This window comes from Haliaeetus leucocephalus, unplaced genomic scaffold, assembly GCF_000737465.1.
Source record: "Haliaeetus leucocephalus isolate CR32 unplaced genomic scaffold, Haliaeetus_leucocephalus-4.0 Scaffold840, whole genome shotgun sequence".
Taxonomy (NCBI): domain Eukaryota; kingdom Metazoa; phylum Chordata; class Aves; order Accipitriformes; family Accipitridae; genus Haliaeetus; species Haliaeetus leucocephalus.
Window position 1 is genome coordinate 1,876,881 of NW_010973276.1, and position 18,314 is coordinate 1,895,194.

Below are 18,314 nucleotides of genomic sequence, written 5' to 3' on the forward strand. Positions count from 1 at the left end.
CCTCAGAGGGAGACCCCGCCGCGCCGGGCCGCAGCCGCGGAGCTCCGGCCGGGCCCCCGGGCCCCGGCCCGCCAGGTTTGTGGAAGGAGCAAGCAGCGCTCGGCCGGGAGGTGCGGGCAGGCCGGGGTGCGGGGTGTCGGGGCGGCGGGACGCGGGGATCCTCCTTGGCTGCCGCCGCCAAGGGCTCGCGAGAGCCCTCGGGGCAGCTCCGTGGGCACCGGGGCTCGGTTCCCGCCGGGCTCCCTCCTCTCTTCCTCGGGGGGCAGCCTGGACGTACTTAGACCATTGGACGTTACCGCAGCTTGCTTTTCATAAATGCTACGCGGATGCTTTTATGGGAGTTTAAGAGCAGCCCCGAGGCGGGAGTGTTCCCCCGGCTGACTCCGGTGCTCCCGGTACTGACAGCCCTCTGACATCCGAACTGCCCCACCGTGCCCACGGTCCATTGATGCTCCCTCCATCAGGGGCAAGGTTCCCATTCTAATCTGCTTTTTTGGGGTGGTTGTTTGGTGTCCGTGTGTCCCATGTCGTCGTCGTCCGTCCCCGTCCCCCCCCCTCCCCGTAAAACCTTTTACTCCATTGCCTGGCCCAAATAAAACCAGTGCACCCGGAGGTAAAGGTAATATAAGTTGGGCTTTACTTTCCTGTAGTCCTGGGTTTCGGCTGGGGTTTTGTTGTCTTCTGCCCGCTGCTGAAGTGCTGGATAGCTACTGCTGCCTGAACGGCTTCTTTCTGTTTTCTTGTCTTTTGCCAAGGAGATGATAGAAAGTGATATCCCGTCCATAATGTCAGGAATCATTAGGAATTCAGGGCAAAATCACCACCCTTCACAGGAGTACAGGTGAGGCGTTTATTGATTTCAAAAATACGCACTGCACTGTCACAGCCTGCTAACGGATGTTGTTTTCCCATTATTTCCTAAAAAAAAAAGCCTTCGCATATAGAAATCAACTTTTTTTTTTTAAAAAAAGAGTTAACTGCATTTTTTTTCTCCACTGTAAAGTAGATTTCTAAGGTGGTGAGGGGTTACAATGCATTACATTTAGAAGCGTTCCTGTTTAAAGTATTTTGATACTAAACTATGTTTGATAAATACACCTTCAAAGCCTTGGGTTGATCTTCCACTATACTTTCCCTACTGTATGAGTGTTGCCAGAGAAGGATATTCTTGTTAAATAATAATTACTTAAAAGTTCCCTTTCAGATCCCATTTTGCATTGTTATGAAGCAGTCATGGAGAGACTAAATCAAGTGCAATAGACACTAGAAGAGCTTTTCATTAAAACAAGTACTTATGTAGTACTCCAAAGCACTGACATGTCAAAGGTCTTCTAATATCGGTGGGAACAAACCTGGATTTGTCAACAGCCTTTGATAATTTATCTATATCTCTACGCACCCATTTATTGTTCAAAAGTATTGTTAGAAGTCATGGGATAGTTCTGCATGAATTACAGTGCACTGGGTTAAGTTAGGTTACATCTTGTCACATGATGCAAAGTTCCAAGAAATACAGAATAGCAGAACACGATCCAGTTCTCACAGTAAAAAAAAAAAAAAAATTCTTTTTTTAAAATGAGGAGTGAGAGACTATCTCCTTCCTCCTAGCCTGAGGGTGTTTTCACCCATTTCTATGGGTAAAAGTGGTCTGCCGCAGGTATTCTTCTATCAGCCTCTCTCTATTCAAAATGCAAACACTGCACTGCAGCCTCTTGCAGCTCAACAAGTGATTTGTTATACTCTCTGAAGCCACTGTGGAAAAAGGTTTGTGGAACTCTGTTTTGCTGTTTATTAAAGCACTATTTGCTCTAGGCATTTTTGTTGGCTATGTAAATATTTGTGAAGAAATTATTCAGTATTTAATGAAGGGTATGTATGAGAGAGACTTCTGGGTACTTATATTTAAGTCTGTATCTTCACTGCCCTGAAGAACGTACCACCTTAACAAAGACCGTCTTTATGGAGAGAACTATTCTTTAACTCATAGCTGCAGAAGAAACACTCTTTTGGGGGGAGAAAGATAGGGTTTATCTTACTGCCAGTAAAGGAATTGTAAGAGTTTCTTCTTTTATTCAGAAGTCATCTGTTTTTAAAAACTACTTTAGATTGTCTGTTAAACATTTTGAACTCAAAGATCCCAGTTGTCTAAAGTTTTTAACCCACTTGTGATTTCTTTAATGCAGCTTTAAAATGAATTATTTGACCTCATTTAATAGTGGCAAATTCTGATAAAAATGCATAAAATCTGAACTGCACCATAAATGCAGAGCAGTATTTGTCCTACTTCATGAGAAAACACTTTGGATTATGTAAAAGAAAATCTTTTAGACTGAATGATTTTAAGAAAAGAATAGACCTGTCAAATTCTATCAGCTCTGTTTACTCTCCTGCTGTCACCACAGTCCAAGACTGGAACCCACAGTCCTGAGTTCTCCATGGGGGAGCATCAAGGCTCCACAAAATGGGGAATGGCCTCCAATTAGTGAGTGGGAGGCTGGGGCTGTGCTCAGAATACTCTTCTGTCTTACTTGGAATCTTTCAATGGGACAGTTGGACTTGGAGGAGACCAGCCTTTCCTGCGAGTGTGCAGGAGGAAACACTGAAAAGGGAGGGGAGCGTGTGGGCATGTAAGCAGGGGATCAAATCAGCAAATATTGATAAGTTTTCATGCAGCTTATGCTTGCAGTTTGAAACAATGGGAATTTTTTTCTTTTTTTTTTTTTTAAATGGATGAAAAAAAAAAAATCCCTGATTTTAGCAGGTCTTTGAATTCTGTGGATCCAAAGCACCTATAGTAAATTTGTTGTAGCACATAGAGTAGTGATGAGGATTAGACTGCTGTGCAAAGTCCAGGGACTATTTGCACCACAGTAAAATGATTTTAGCAAGTATCTTTTCCAGTGACACAGCAGTGGGATATAAAATATCCTACTGTCCAGGAATGATTAAGGGCCATCTTATCTTCTCTGATGCCTATGTTTTTATGGCACTGTCACTGCCTGGCTACCAATGCAAAGTAATACTTCATATTAGCAGATGCCTCTCACTCTCCCGGAGAAAATACCGCTAAATTAAATATTTTCATAATTGTAGTAGTGACATATATTTCTAATGATTTTATTTTACATTTTAGGGACTAAAACTAGAGACTTGTAACACACTGGGATTTTTTAACCCTTAACACTTTATTCTTGTTAATTATAATTAATATTTAACATTATGTTTCAGTGTAAATATCTTTATATTTAAATCAAAGCAATAGGCAGACTACAAGTTTACTATGCAGCGGTGTGCTTGTGGTCATTTCAGCACAAAGCTATGTAAACTATAGGAGGCAACTCAAAGACTACTAATTTAGTGGAGAGCTCCCATGGTCTTCAGTGGGCTTGGAGCTGGTCTCTGAGAAACAAGGTTCTTCAGTTCCTGAGTACTGTGATCTTAAGCAATATTTTTAATTGAAATCTGCAGTCTATCTTTTTGCAGTCTAATTTGATTTAACATGCATAACCAGTGCAAGAGAAGTAAAGGCCTACTGTGACGTACACAAGTGCAGAATGAGATTTAATAGGCAGAGCTTGAGCAACAGAAGCCCCAGGGAGGCAGATGAGAAGCCAAGGTGGGCCTGGACTAAGACTGCAAAAACACTTGCAGACCTGTAAGTTCTCTCCCAGATAAGACTTGGTATTATCCTAATTCAACATTCTTGGTTTTCAAATGCAGCAGCATGCTTATTTTTCTCAGGGACTATCCCATTCCCAAACTAGGTACAGTTATGTGTGGTTTATTACATATCATATAATAAATCATGATATGAAAACCAGGCCATTAGAAGGGAGACAAAGAGTAACTTGCTATGGATTACTTGGCATATGTGAAAATCCAATTTAAGGAATCAAATCATCACTCTAGGTAACAATGTGGCATTTATATTTTGAAAGAAATAACTAAAATCTGCAATTCTATTTAAAGAAATAACATTACTTAAGATGTAAAGCTAACCCAAGATCAACGAGATAAATTAACTTGCAGCTCAATATTTTGTGTAGGGACCATGTTTCTATTTTTTTATATTACTATGTGTTTCCAGTTGATAGAAGCCTTATATAGCATTTTGAAGGCCTTGCAATGCATTTTCTACACATGTTAAGCAGAAATTCAGTTTTAAATGGATATCTTTTTGATAAAAAGTCATTACTCAGTAACTAATCATTCAACATATTAATAGACTATATCCTCCTTCACCCCATTTTAATTCTCCTCTTGGTTCTTAAAAAAAGGGTCTATATTCATTGGCTCATTAGATAGTCTGATTAAATTTTTGTTTTAATAATTACTTTATGCTAGCATAGTTTAGCATAAAATCAATTAAGAAGCATAGACACATAAACATGCAACTGCTGTATTCCATACATTTGGGATGTGACTGCCTTACAGTGGTGAAAAAGGTGGAAAGTCTTTATCTTTATGACACGCAGAACATTTGAGGTCTCCTAAGTGGTAGTCTCATATCTGGTTTTGCACTTTGGTTTCTGGAGAGCAAGCTACAGCTCAGGCCTCCTGACAGTCACCACTGGGGATGGATGGAGTCTGGGAGTTTGCATGAAGGAAATTTCTGCAGACAAAAGGTTACAAATGCATAACTAACAAAACCGTAATTGTTCCTGAAGAAAATGTCAGTGTCCATTCCCTTGACACCATGTGTGTCTGACAGGGAGTGAGATAATGACTCGATGTGTCGGAGGAATTTCATCACAGTAGTTGCTTCATTCTTTCAAAAAAATGTGAGAAACCTCCTAGGAATCAGTTAAACTCAGGCCAGTGTGGATTGATTTAAGTGGATTAGCTCAACTGTTTCCTATGCAGTTCCTGAAATGTGCTAATCTGGATTAATAAAAAATTTGTGGCCCTTGCTCCTCAAATTGTCTTGCACTTGCAGGCAGAGATGGGAAGGACTGGTTTGTACCCAGGTGATGTCTTGCAGGCTTCTCAAGCTCATCTGCCTCCAGTGAAACCAGAATGGAGTTCATACCTCACCTCAAAAAAGGCGCTTGACCCCTTGTTCAAAACAAGGAAGCAGAAAATGAATTTGGACTTTTTCAGCATTCCTGTGAGATCTCAGATGCTCATGGCACACCGCTCTTATTTTACCCATTTAAAAAACTCTTGTACATGCGGAAAGCAGAATTGCTGCATGACCGCAGCAGCAATTAATGCACTTGAGACAAGTTCTTACAACAGTGCAAAACAAAAGGTAGTGTATTTTATATTCCCTTTACACTGAAGTAAATAACTACACAAGATCCCAGGCAGATAGATCAGTTCAGTGCTAATAAACAGCAGCTGAAGCAATGTCAAAGGGAAAAATAGCTTCCCAAATGGACAATGTTCCTGGTTTTAACAGAAAACATTCCTGTAGTGTGTGGTACTTCAACACATTTTTGCATCAAGGAGAAGCTTATTTTGACACTAGTCACAGGTTTGGGTTTTGTTTGTTTGTTCTTTTTTTAGCAAAACAAGTTGCAGAGTCAGATACTGGCTGCATTTAGCAAATCTGAACCTTGGGATGGTTATGCGGGTAAAGCACAGTAGGGAGCAAGTGGCTGGGAGTTCAGTGCTGACATTGCTGCTAACTTCCTCTTAGGCTTAAGCAAATCATGTAGGTCACTTGTAATTCAGTTTCCCTTCATGTCATACCAAAATGATGTAATGAGGCATTATGAAACTCAGAGCTGAAATGTATAAAAGTCTCCAGGAGCACATCTATAGCCTGTTTTGTTAGCCCTAAGCGCCTTTGCAGAAGGTTTTTGGAGAATCATCTTCTAGTCTGAACCATGGTGTAAGAAAAGGAGAACAGCAACACCTGACAGGGTAATCATGTTATTTGCTTTTTCCTTACTAGTTTTGGCTCCTATAATCCAAAGTTTCTTGAGCTGAAGCTGAGGAGGGACTTTCTGGTTGTCCCTGGAAAGCTGCCTAATTTCTGTTCTTACTTCCAGCAAGGCCAGAAATTACTCAAAGAACTTGAAGACAGGGAGGAGAAAGGCGGGCTGGTGGTTTGGGACTGGATGGGTGGTGTGCCTTCAAGAGGCAAAGAGGAATTGCAGACAGAAAGCGGCAGTGAGAGCTGCTGGCTGAAGCAGGAGAGGAGCTGGTGCAGGAACAGGGATGAGAGAGGCAGGTTGTTTTGAGTATGGAAAACAGAACCTGTTGCAGGGAAAAGCACCTGTAAGGGAGAAAGGTGGGAAGAGAAGTACATAGAGGAAAGAACAGATGGAGTGAGGAGCAAAAGGAGACAGTGAAGCTGACTCCTTCAATAAAATGGAGAATACTCCTCACCATGGAGACAGCTGAAGAGTCACAAAACACAAATATTTTCCTTGTGTCAGCTTACATATGAGAAATCACTGTATTTGCACTGAGGACATAACCTAATCCCAGACAAAAGAAAACAGTTTCTCATCACCACTTCAAGAAGAGGTTTTCTTAGGACTTGTGTTCAATTTTCACTCCCACTGGATAAACCATTGCAAACAGCTAGTTAAGAAACTATCACCCCTGATTGCTTCTATTTGTATTACTTAAGCATAGGCAAAAAGCTCAGATGTCAGTGCTGGCAATGGTAATAAAAATTGTCCATCGAGTGAGAGACATCTTAAAACTATGGTTGAAGGTGAATATGCCAAATGCAACCAAAATGGTTTGGTCTGACTTTGTTTAGAATGGAGGCAATGATGAGTTGCCACCACACACTAATCCCTTTGAGAGAACCTGTAGCATTGGATTTGCCCTACAACATCAACCAGTTTGAGTGCTTTATATCTTTTAGGGACAGACTCCAGAGCAAACAAGCAGACAGAGTCCAATGCAGTGTGAATGGTGCAGTACGCATAGAAATATGTAACTCTGCGCATCAAATCATAAACTGGAATCCCCAGTTATTGGCCAAACTATCTGGAGATAAAACACCTTAAAGTATGCTTGTCATTGCCAAGCTTTCCTTTAGTCTTAACAAACTTGTTTGACAGACTATTCTAGAATGCTGTTGAAGAGATGGTCCCTATAGTCTGCAGTGACAAGTTCACCATACTATGGCATTTGCAAATGTAGAAGTGGATAGTTCACCTTGACAGCGGTTTCTGTGGTGATGAACTACCTCAGATCCAGCTCATTAGAACAGCTCAATGTGAGGAAGGTAGTAAAGTTAGATCTATGAATATAGATTCAAATTCAACTCTGATGTTAGTTGCAGATTCCCACAAAGTTATGCCAGGAATGAATTTCATTCCATCCTGCTAGCTGTTGTGCCTGCAGGATGTACTTGATGGAGGGGGGGGGGGAAGTAGAGATATCTTTAGGTACATCTAACAGATGATTTTGCACTGCTGACAGGCTCTAGTGAGCTTTGTCAGATGTGCAACCAATGCAGGCGTCCAATTTGTCCATTACTGCAGGCAGGAAGGTCTGGAGCTCAGTATCGAGAGATCTGGAAAGGGGTTTTATTCCAAGGGGTATTTTTCCTGATTCTGGAAAAGTAAACTTTGTGCGGGCTGGCTGGTGGCCAAGATCTATTGCCCTGATTGGATAAATATTTTGGGCAGCACATGGTAGAGCAGATAGCAAAGATTAATGCTACCACTGAGCATTTCTGTATCATACCTACCATAGCTCTCAGAGCACTTTTCACAGGAGGCCAGCATCCTCTGATATATAGAGGAGAACTGGGGCTTAAATCCTCATCATTATGTGGATTCTTACTAATGCAGGTGCCTTTCTAGGGTAGAAACACATAGAAACAGAAGGGTGTTTTCCTGCAGAGGTTTGAAAGGAGAGGGGTAAAAGTAGAGTTGCATAATTTCACCACACCTTTAAAAATAATATCATGTTTGCAACACATTTGGTGTGACTGTAACCTTTTCTTCATAGGGGTTTAGTAGTTCATCGTCTATACCAGCCAGCCCTGGGGAATGTGCAGCTGGAGACATTTTCAGTAGTGTGCATTAATTACAGCGTATCACTATTTATCTCATTTACATGCATTGAAAGGAAATGGCTGCTTTTACTACAGGGCCCCATTGTGCCAGGGGCTGTGAACACCCATCTAAAGACAGGATCTCTGACTCCTGAAGTTTACCCTCAAACGTGAGATGAAAAGGGTGGTGGAGGGGAACAGAATCAAAGTACACACGATATTACAGTACGTACTTATGTATTTGTAGTTGGCTTGACACAGGCAATTTTTCAGGTCAGAAAGATTGAACCCTATGAGATTAAAGTGTTAGGTATTACTATGCATAGCTCTCTTTCCAGAGGCAGTTAGATTAGCATTTTTTCACTAAAAGCAGGACACACATTGAGCCTGTGTACTGTGAGATAAACTGGTTTTATGCTGCAGAATATATCTGGGCATTTAAAACACCTCAGTCAGACAGCGATGGGCATACTTAAAGTGGTTTCACCTTCTATAAGACATATGAAATTTCAACATTGGTTTTGAAGGCATCCTGAAGAATAATCCTTAAATGTGAAATATTTTATTCTGATTAAATACACTTTTTCCCCCCACTATTAATGAAAACAGTTATTCTGACAACCAACAAATCCATAAAAAAAAAGATAAAATGTAAGTGAACAGCCAGAGGTGATTTTAAAAGAACTGTAAACTCAAATTCAAACAGCCCTGCCATACTAGGATGGGGAAGGGAAGGAAACATCTTTGCCTTGGAAAAAGAGCTGGCTTGCACACTTGTCTAGTTATTATATATTATCACATCTTTGTATCTGTTTAAAATAGAGCCTAATGGATGTTATGCCAACTTAAATGTTCGGTCACCTTCCTTGCCCTCATTTGGATCCACAGCATTAGTGCGAGAGGCAGGGAGCTGCGTGGGTCTGCACCACAAGGATGCTGAGAGGGGTACGCTGCGCGATGCTAACTGGCAAGTAGGAGATTTGTGGTTCAAGCTTCTGATGGCATCCAACTGCACCCAGGGCATCGCCAGTCATTCCCACAACTAGAAAGAGCACCAGGATGAGTGCACCTAGGGTGAGTGTGAAGCAGGGGCCTTTGTTTCCCAAAAAGCTAAAGCCAGGAAGGCTGCTGAGCACCACTGTGACTCCCACGGTCCTCCGGTGCAGAGATGCTCGTCCCATGCGGAGGAGCAGCGAGGGCATGTGGCGGATTCATTGCCTGACAGGAGGCGTGTGCAGTGGGTGCTGACCCTCGCCGCCCATCTGACCCCGTTATTTGTTGAAGGAGCTGACTTGTCTGAGAGGACTGGCAGGGACCGGGGTGCCAGATGGCATGTGGATGTGTGTTGTGTGTCGGCTGTCATTCAGCCAGATTAATGTGAAGTTTGTAAAAAAGAGGAGGGGGGGGAACAATTAAGCAAGAATCTCAAAAACAATCGAGGCCACGTGCCACCGGGCAGCAGTCGTTGGCTGCACAATGGGTTATCAGCTTCCCATGAATGGGCCCAACTGTTGCAAACGACATGAGCCTGCCCAGTTTTCAAATCATTTAATGCTCTTGTTTACTTCCAATCCAGCCAATCTCCAGGCCCAGAGAGCCGTCACCTGATAGTCTTTTTATGTATTTAAGTCCCAGGCCTCACAAAATAACTGAACAGCGGTAACCATGGCAATGCTAATTATTGCACTATAACTACAGTAGGAGAAAGAAAACAGGGTAGGCTGGGAGAGAGATTTGAAGATGTTTTTTGGCCAGGATTTGAGCTTTTGGCTTCTGGTCAGGTGTTGTTTTTTTTCCCCTTTTCTTCTTTTCAAAATCTTTTTACAAACAAATAAATTACATTCTGCTTTAAAGATCTCCCAGATAATAGTTTAGGGAACTTTGATATGTGTTTCTGGAAATCATGAATAGAGGAGCTGAAAGCTCCTGGGCAGCCAGGCACTAGAGTTCTGCCTTGGTCTTTTAAGCTGATTTAGAATCGTGTAAAACATAAAAGATGCTTCAGCAAGAGACCAGATTTATTTAAGGCTTCTGCGTTGTCATTTGGCAATGAACACGCATTAGTACCACGCAGCTGGCTTTAACATATTTATGAGAGAGCTCTTTAAAGCCTTTGTTTTGAAAGCAAAATCAACTACATCCAACTAAACTATGTTCTTCTGAAAGAGAAAGATGTTTTCCCGGATCTGAATCCCTTTGGATTTACCCTGGGTATCTAATGATAACTTCCTGACAGGTTCTAATTACTGCTTTATTCCTCAAGATACCCATGAATTCTTCAATATTGTTTAACATAAGTAAAAGTAGTTTAGCCCTTCATTTGACTTTACCTGGAGTTTTGACCACACAGGAATTTTTGAGTACTGTAAATATATTCCAATATTTCAGTTTTGTACCATGCACTCTATCAGAAGCAAAACAAACCAGGTGGGATGGAGCATGCAGAATGTATCAAAAACAGAGCTTTATACCAAAAGCAGCCTGTCATCATTACACCTTGGTTTTGTCAGCTACAGGCAGGCTGGGTGGTGTTGTGCATCCAGTCACTAGCTTTTCTTTCCGATCATTTAGTATGTCAAAATCTGCCTAAGAAATTGTTTCATATGCTTCATGGTTCCTTGTTAAATATCAGTCACTTCATGTATCTGAATGGAAGAGATCAATCTGTAAAGTTTTGTTTATGCAGCAACTCTCCGCTGATCTGTCCCCACCAATGGGATGCAGTGGCTGGGAAAAGACCTCTCCAAGTGTTCCAGCCAGCAGCATACACAGGTCCTTGAGGAGCTAAGCACAGGAACTCCTTCCAAGGCTGGCTGGTCACTGGATTTCAAGGTTAATGCAAAATTGTCAGGTTAAAAGTCCCGACAGGTTTCTTCTACATCAAGGCCAACGAGTGCAAATTTCTGACAAATATGAAAATAATGAATCAGCTTTGGTTTTGTTTCTAGGCAGTTTCTCTTCCGGGTTCTTATGCCTTCTTCCCCTACAAATACTGCACAAGAAGTTTTCTTAACCAAAATGTTTCAAATCGTATGAAGGACCACTTGATTAGGTAAAGGGCAGTAGTAACCAGCCAGCTGTGAAACCAAAGGTCGCATCTGAGTTCTGCAAACGGAATTCCAGCCTGACAGGTTTTCCCCAGTGATCTACATAAGCTTCAACATCCCAGTCATCTCCCCTCTTACCAGGGACAGTGTAGCAGCATCTCCACTCTCTGCTAACCTTTCATGGTATTTTGCAGACTCTTAGCTTCTGACCCTTCCCAGCTGAGTGAAGATGATCTCCCCAGTGACTTACAGTCCTTGTCGTGGCTGACGTCTGTTGATGTTCCTCGGTTACAACAGATGGCCAGTGGAAGAATGGATTTTAGTCTTGGTGCCCAGAATGCAATGCTACAACAGACAGGTAAACTGTTAGGATGTTAAATAACTGCCATGTAAGTGACACAGCCTACTGCCTCCTTTCTTTGCCCCACAAAGAGTAGCTTTCCTATTAGTAGATTCCTTTTAAATGCATTACATTTCACTTCCTGTCAGAAGACCTGGAGCCTGTTGTCTTCCAATAAGGCTATTGCTGATACATTTCCTTCATTTCAAGAGGCACAGTGCCCTAGCAGTGGCAACAGAGATCTCAGGATCCAGTTGGCTTTTCTGCTCAGCGTAGTTGCTGGTGCCTTGTTGTGTGAACATGGGCCAAGGTATTTAAGACTTGCATTTCAGAGGTTTTCAACAGCTTTGAAATTAGGTAATTAGTCTTTCTTGTTTGTTTCAACATCGATAAAATTAAGAGTACCTCATTTACCCCATACCTGTTTGCTTCATACAGACTTACAGCATATGTTCACTGAATGCCTTTCTTTCCTTTGTGAACATCCTTTGGGTAAACACACTTGTTCCCTAAGGCATTCTATTGAGAGAGCTCAGCGTATCATCTTGCTTGCTTTAGAGCAGAAATCCTTCTGGAGCACAGATAGTGCTGAATATGTTTTTTTTTCCTTTTGTAAGATACTGTGTCTGTTACACCACTGTGGACAGTTAAACAGCTGTCATCTTTCATTCCCTGCATAACAAGTTTTAGAAGCGGCTGATGTCATCTTTGCAATTTGTGAAATGCTCTAGGTTCTTTTGGGATGGAAAACCACAGAGAGGTGTGATTATCCACTCCAGAGCTTAGCTGTGTTCAACTGCATCTATTAAAAATAAATGTCAGCTCTCTTTTCTGAAGTGTATTTTCATGCGAACATTCATTGCCTTTGCTTTCTCCAAAATAGGTCCTGTGGCAAGCAATATGCACTCGACAGGAGCACCTGGAGCAATGATTCATGTCCAGGCCAGCCTGCCACAGGGAATCCTGGGACTGAATTCTATTTCAACACATGGAGCAAATGTAAGAACAAGCCTCGATGGCTTATTATTGCAACAGTTCTTAGGAAAAGATGTCGGTAATTTCAAGACTGACATGTCTGTTATCTTTATCTCAGCAGATGAGCCAGTATGCTGTAGGTGGGCAGCCATCTCCTGGTTTACAAACACAGCAACAACTCTTTCCTCCTCCTCATTCACAGCAAGTGTTTGCCCTAGCACAGAACACACAACAGGTACTGTTATTTGCTTGTCGTTTGTGTCTCGAAGTACCTGCCAAGATCATATCTAGAACTCTTTTAAAAGAAAAACAATAAAATATCCCTAATCCTACATTTTCCTTCTTTTCCTTCTGCATACAGTGTAACCCAGCAGCAATCTACAACACATCCTATGGGACTCAGCCACACTATTCTCAGCCACGCCTGGCTCCTCACTCTGCCCAAGAACTGCATCCAAAGCATTACCCCAAGCCAATCTATTCATATAGGTGAGTAGAGAGCAGAATAGCGTATTGCCTACAGCCTGCATTGGGATGACTGTAACACTGTAGGTGTGGTAGCATGAGAGTGTTTGATTCGTTTTGAAGGGAACAAAAATCCTGTCATCCGCCCAGGAGTTCTGTGGAAGCTGCCTCTGAGGGGTAGCAGGAATGAACAAGCAAACTAGTTCCTGGAGATCAGCATAAAGGTAGAGTAATAGCACAGAGGAGTAAAATCTGCAGGATCACAGGGTGACTTCTGAGTGCTTGAGAATGGTAATCCCATGATCAGCCAGCTGTTTGTGTCTTAAGAGATGGGTCCAAGGTTGCTAGACCAGAAGAAGGCACGATGGCTAAGTATAGGCAATCTGTTATTTCCTGTCTTTCTCTGTCCTGTAGTTGTTTGATTGCAATGGCGCTGAAGAACAGCAAGACAGGCAGTCTCCCAGTGAGCGAGATCTACAGCTTCATGAAGGAGCACTTTCCCTACTTCAGGGTATGCGTACACTTGAAGTAGAATATCATAAATACTTTATTCATGGCTTATTTCACTAACATCCTTCTGCATCTTTCAGACAGCCCCTGATGGCTGGAAGAACTCTGTGCGCCATAACCTGTCTCTGAATAAGTGTTTTGAGAAGGTGGAGAACAAGGTGAGTGGCACCTCTCGCAAAGGGTGCCTGTGGGCTCTCAATCCTGCCAAGATCGACAAGATGGAAGAGGAGATGCAGAAGTGGAAGCGGAAGGACTTAGCTGCTATTCACAGGAGCATGGCTAACCCAGGTAGGGCTTATATTATGCTTTTACTATGCATATGAGAGGCAAGGGGAAAAAATGGCTATTTGGCCAGGAATGCATGAATCTTAAGAAATAAGTTATATGGAACAGAGCTGGCAAAGCTCTCACACCTTGCAACGGCCTCTTCCTCTGAGCTGCTCAGCTGGAATACCCCATGCTCTGCACTGAATGAAGTCATTGCTGCTGCCCTGAGGTTGTATGACAGGGCGATACACTACAGCAGGAGGGGGTAACTGAACTGACAGCTATTTTTGGAGGGCCTCAGTGGAAATTGGTCCCCACCTTAAATTGGATTGTCTTTTTCCCCCATGCTAACCTATCTAGCACATCCAAGACCTTCTGAGGAGTTATGCTGCCTCCGGTGTTAGTATTTATAGTGTCACATTTTAATGCAGCTTTTTGCCTGCTCCTCTGCAAAACTCTCCCTTTACTAAAACTTTCACATTCTTATTTATAAAGACACGGGTTTTTGAAGCTTTCAGGAGCTCAGTATGGGCAAAATCAACTGGAGTTTTTCACTGCAAAATCTGTAACATACAATCAATGATATTGCGTTCTCCTTTACTTAAAAACAAAAGTGCCATTGAAACCATCAGGAGTTTCTCATACAAATCTGATTTGAGATACAGGCAGAATTCAGAGTATCCCTATGAGCAGGAGACCTACTGAGGATGATTCATTCTGCAACTGTGGGCCAGCTGCCATCAGTGGTGGCTTGGTTGCCCTGTATAAGTCTCACGTGATCATTTCTTTAGCTCAGTTAGGGGTAACCATGGGGGTTGACTAGGGTAGGGGCTAAGGGTAGGGAAGTAGATGGCATTTCTTTGCTCTCTGCACAGTCAAAGCCTGCTTTCTATGCTGCATCTTGTATGGTGACAGACACTGCCTGTTCAGTTTTATGGCAAAAGCGTGTGGCTGTGCTCACTTGTGAAATGCTTTGGCTGGGCCCTGCTTGAACAAACGGGTTAAACTGTCTCTTCTCTCCCCTGGGAATGGGTATTGCTCATGCAGAGGAGCTAGACAAGCTGATCACTGACAGACCTGAGAACTGCAGGCGGGCCAGCAAACAGGCAGAGTCTGAGGTCTCCACCCTGAACCACATGGCAGCAGCCCAAGGCCGAATCTCCATCTCCCAGCTGCAGCCTCAGCCGATCATGACACTCTCACTACAGTCCATCCCCCTGCATCACCAGATCCAGACCCAGGCTCGCATCGCCCCAGACTCACCAGCACCAGCACAAACGCCTCCTCTCCATACTCTGCCTGACATGAGCCACAGCCCTCTTCCCCACCATCCCATGGGACGTGCACCTCCGGACTTCCTGAACATGACAGCAGACATGAACACTGAGGTGGATGCTCTTGACCCAAGCATTATGGATTTTGCATTGCAAGGTATGGGAGAAGGAAGCTGGGGTAGGGGACAGCATGGTTTATATGACTACATAGTCACTGAATATATAACCAGGGTCCTCATCAGGATGCTCTGGGGTGGGATGTAACTAAGCTGAAAACTTGTGCTGGGTGCTGACCTCTGCAGCGTGACTTCCCTGCCTTCCTTGGTGCATTTCTGCCCTGTGCTAGATGGGACAGCAAACCACCTTCCATGGTTCACGTGTAGGCACTGCAGTAGATGTAAGCAGGGATGTCCAGCTAGCTGGATCTGGGACACCACACCTCTCTGCCCATGGAAAACCATAGCTTTGCTTGTGCCTTGGTTTTCTACCTCTGTAAACGGAGAACTTCCCTAGCTGGTGGTGATGCCTAGCGTGACCCCTGGGTTTCTGGTCAGCACATGGCAGATAGATGCTGCCTGGAAAGGTCTGGACTCCTGCTGGAACCAGAGGATTTGGGGAGGAACAGACACTCTTACTGCCTTTGACCTACAAGTGGTACCATCTGCAAGCAGCAGTGGTCCTAAGCAGTGGGTAAAGCCCTTTAGTTATGGACTGACCCCTACACACAGTGCCTGGGTGGGTTGGATGTGTTGCTGTGACCAGAATTTAATCTTTTAAAGGTAACATATGGGAGGAAATGAAAGACGACAGCTTCAGCCTTGATACCTTGGGTGCCTTCAGCAACTCCCCGCTCCACCTCTCAGACTGTGACCTGGGCACCCCTGGCCTCACCCCTGTCTCCAGTGGCAGCGATCACTCCTTCTCAGACTTGCAGGTCACCGGCCTTTATACCACTTACACGACACTGGACAACGTAGCGGCAGCTCAGTACATGAACACCCAAGGCAACAAACCCATCGCTCTGCTCTGAGTTTTGCACCGTTCCATGGACCTCTGACTCAGGGGCCAGTTTCTCCCAACTGTTAAAATCCGACCTGAAAGGAATAAAAGAGCTCCTCCTGCAGACACGTGGAACGTGATGGCTATTTACTGGGACACAGCATGTGATGCCAAAACAAATCAACCTGTTGCTAGTAGAACCACTTTCACCCAAGGCAAGACTGAGGAATGGGCACGGAGACTTGTGTTGCAGGACTGGTGAGCTCTTAAGAAGGACCTGGAAGGCATCAGTCAGCAGGAACTTTCACTAGAATGTAACTGAGCTAAGAATAGTCCAGTTAAGGTAAACACATTTAATTGACACTGTGACCTGGATTTACATGCGGATGCTGTTGGGTCACCACCTACGCAGAAGCCAATACAAGTCAACGGGCTGGTCAGCACCAAGTTGGAGTCCAAAATGGTTGATGATGTACCATCCTTTTTTTTCTTAAATTGCCAAATAACTATTGCCATTGAACAAAGACCACAGGCAGTTTATGGAGAGACTTGCACCACTAACACTGTTCTGACATAACTATTGTTAATTTATTGTTATGAGGTAGGAAAAATGGAGCAAAAATACTAAAAATGAAAAGTCAAACCCGTAGCAGGCAACTGTTACATCTAGGTTTAAAAACAAAGTCCTTACCCCGTGAAGGAAGCAGTACTGCTGAATTATTAAACTGATCGCTGGCTAGAAGATTTTAGGAATTGTGCCTATTTTTAGGGTTTTTTAAAAGAAGATTAGATTTGTTTATAGTCTTGTGTATTGTGCTTCTGTCTATTCTTGTGCTAGGCAGTATTACTATTTGTAAATTTATTTATATTTATTGTTATGAAGAGAAAAAAATTATGTAAACTGAGCACTGTTCAATTTTTTAAAATGCTGCAGTAACCTGTTTTACATCCACTAAATTATTCATAATCAAAAATTCAACAATTTTAGTCACTGTTGTTACACTACATTTCTTTTAAATAAGCACTTTTGATACTGTGAAACTCATGGGTTTTTAAAGAAAATTCAGAGACCAAATATTGTAACTGTACCATACCAATTCACAATAGTCTTTCTTTCCTACTTCACCAAGTAAAATTGATTCTAACCTAGCTTTTTTTAAATTTTCAAGCCCTGATTTATACTTGGTAACATACATTGCAAAAAACGTGATGAAACATCTGAATATATAAAAAGCAAACTGTATGTTGGAATTTAGCATTTAGTTTACTTATACCTCTGTGACCATGAAGTAATATTTATATCTTGTGATTTGCCTGTTCCTGTGCATTAATAGAATTTCCCAGTCTGTCCTTTCCTGGTATTGTATCCACGTGCTCACAGGCTCCTCTCTCCCACACCAGTCCATGTACTGAGAACCCGGAGGGTGCAGGACACTGGAGCCGCCCCAGCGGGGCACCTTCTTGCCTGAAAATCACTGTGGTGAAGATCAGGGGCTAGAAAATATCTGTGCCTGTATCTTCCCCGTGCGTATGTCAACAGCAATCTCTTCCAAAAGGGCACGATGCTCCGCGTCATAATTTATTGTTCAAGAACAAATGTGATTAATGATAATTTGCTGTGACTGGTGTCATTTATGATATCTTAATTTTTTTAAATAAATATTTCTTAGCACTAAGCCTGGGTCATTCTAGATGTGCTGCACTATAACTACTCTGGTGTCAGGCAAGCTCCTGCCAGATGGCATGCTGTAGCTCAGCATTAAACAGTAATTCCGAGGCATTTGCTACTGGAAATCCAACCCAATGAGGAAATAGTTTCACGCAACTTACGGATGGTGACAAACGGACAAAGCTCAGACATGTTTGACTCCAGCCGTGGTGTCTGAGCATGCTGAGGAGTGGGCCCTTCTCTTGACTCGAAGGCTTGCTTACATGCCACCACTAACAGAAAAGCATCTAATTCCATGGACAGAGCACGTGTAGCGCCCATCTGCAAGTGGAAGCAAGGGCTTATCTCCAAAAGAGCAGCTTTCCCCAGCCTTCATTGCCTTTACAGACACAATACTATGTCCAAATGGAGGGTTTGTCCCTGGCTCAAATCCTCCAGGAAAATAAGAGTTTACAGGTATTTACTGTATGAACTGTTTCTCCATGCTGTCAACCTATTCCTGAAAATCCTGTAGCTAAATGCGTGGAAGAGCTCTGGTTTAGGGACAGGCATTCACAGGAGGATGCTACGAGCTGCTCTCTAACTAAAGCAGTTTCGGTGCTGTAGGAAGGGGGCTGCACAGCAGCAGAGGCACCAGCCCCTTCTCAGCTCCACCGCATTTATACAATGACAAAAGAAAGAGAGGTCAGGAAAACTTGCTTGAGAACTGTGGTCACTTTATTGGTGGTGGTTTGGCTCCCCTACGGCAAGCACCAGCACCCCCCCTTCCCCGATAAAGTGCAGTGATACCTTTCAACCC

The 18,314-nt window shown here is 43.1% G+C and overlaps 1 protein-coding gene across 1 annotated transcript; it reads left to right on the forward strand.

Annotated features, from left to right (window-relative positions):
• The first annotated feature begins 751 nt into the window (after nt 1–751).
• FOXN4 (forkhead box N4) lies at nt 752–16,634 on the forward strand. Its single transcript, XM_010582073.1, has 9 exons — nt 752–841; nt 11,211–11,374; nt 12,240–12,355; nt 12,453–12,566; nt 12,693–12,820; nt 13,211–13,307; nt 13,387–13,594; nt 14,621–15,004; nt 15,627–16,634. Exons 1-9 carry the CDS (start codon nt 759–761, stop codon nt 15,875–15,877), a joined length of 1,545 nt encoding a protein of 514 aa, XP_010580375.1. The 5' UTR covers nt 752–758; the 3' UTR covers nt 15,878–16,634.
• Nucleotides 16,635–18,314: the final 1,680 nt, after the last annotated feature.

Bases quoted from the DNA above. Each gene is read 5' to 3' on its own strand.
- FOXN4 (XM_010582073.1), top strand. From the start codon at position 759: ATGATAGAAAGTGATATCCCGTCCATAATGTCAGGAATCATTAGGAAT. The intron at 12,356-12,452 runs GTAAGAACAAGC...TTATCTCAGCAG, and splicing joins TTTCAACACATGGAGCAAAT to ATGAGCCAGTATGCTGTAGG. The intron at 12,567-12,692 runs GTACTGTTATTT...TTCTGCATACAG, and splicing joins TAGCACAGAACACACAACAG to TGTAACCCAGCAGCAATCTA.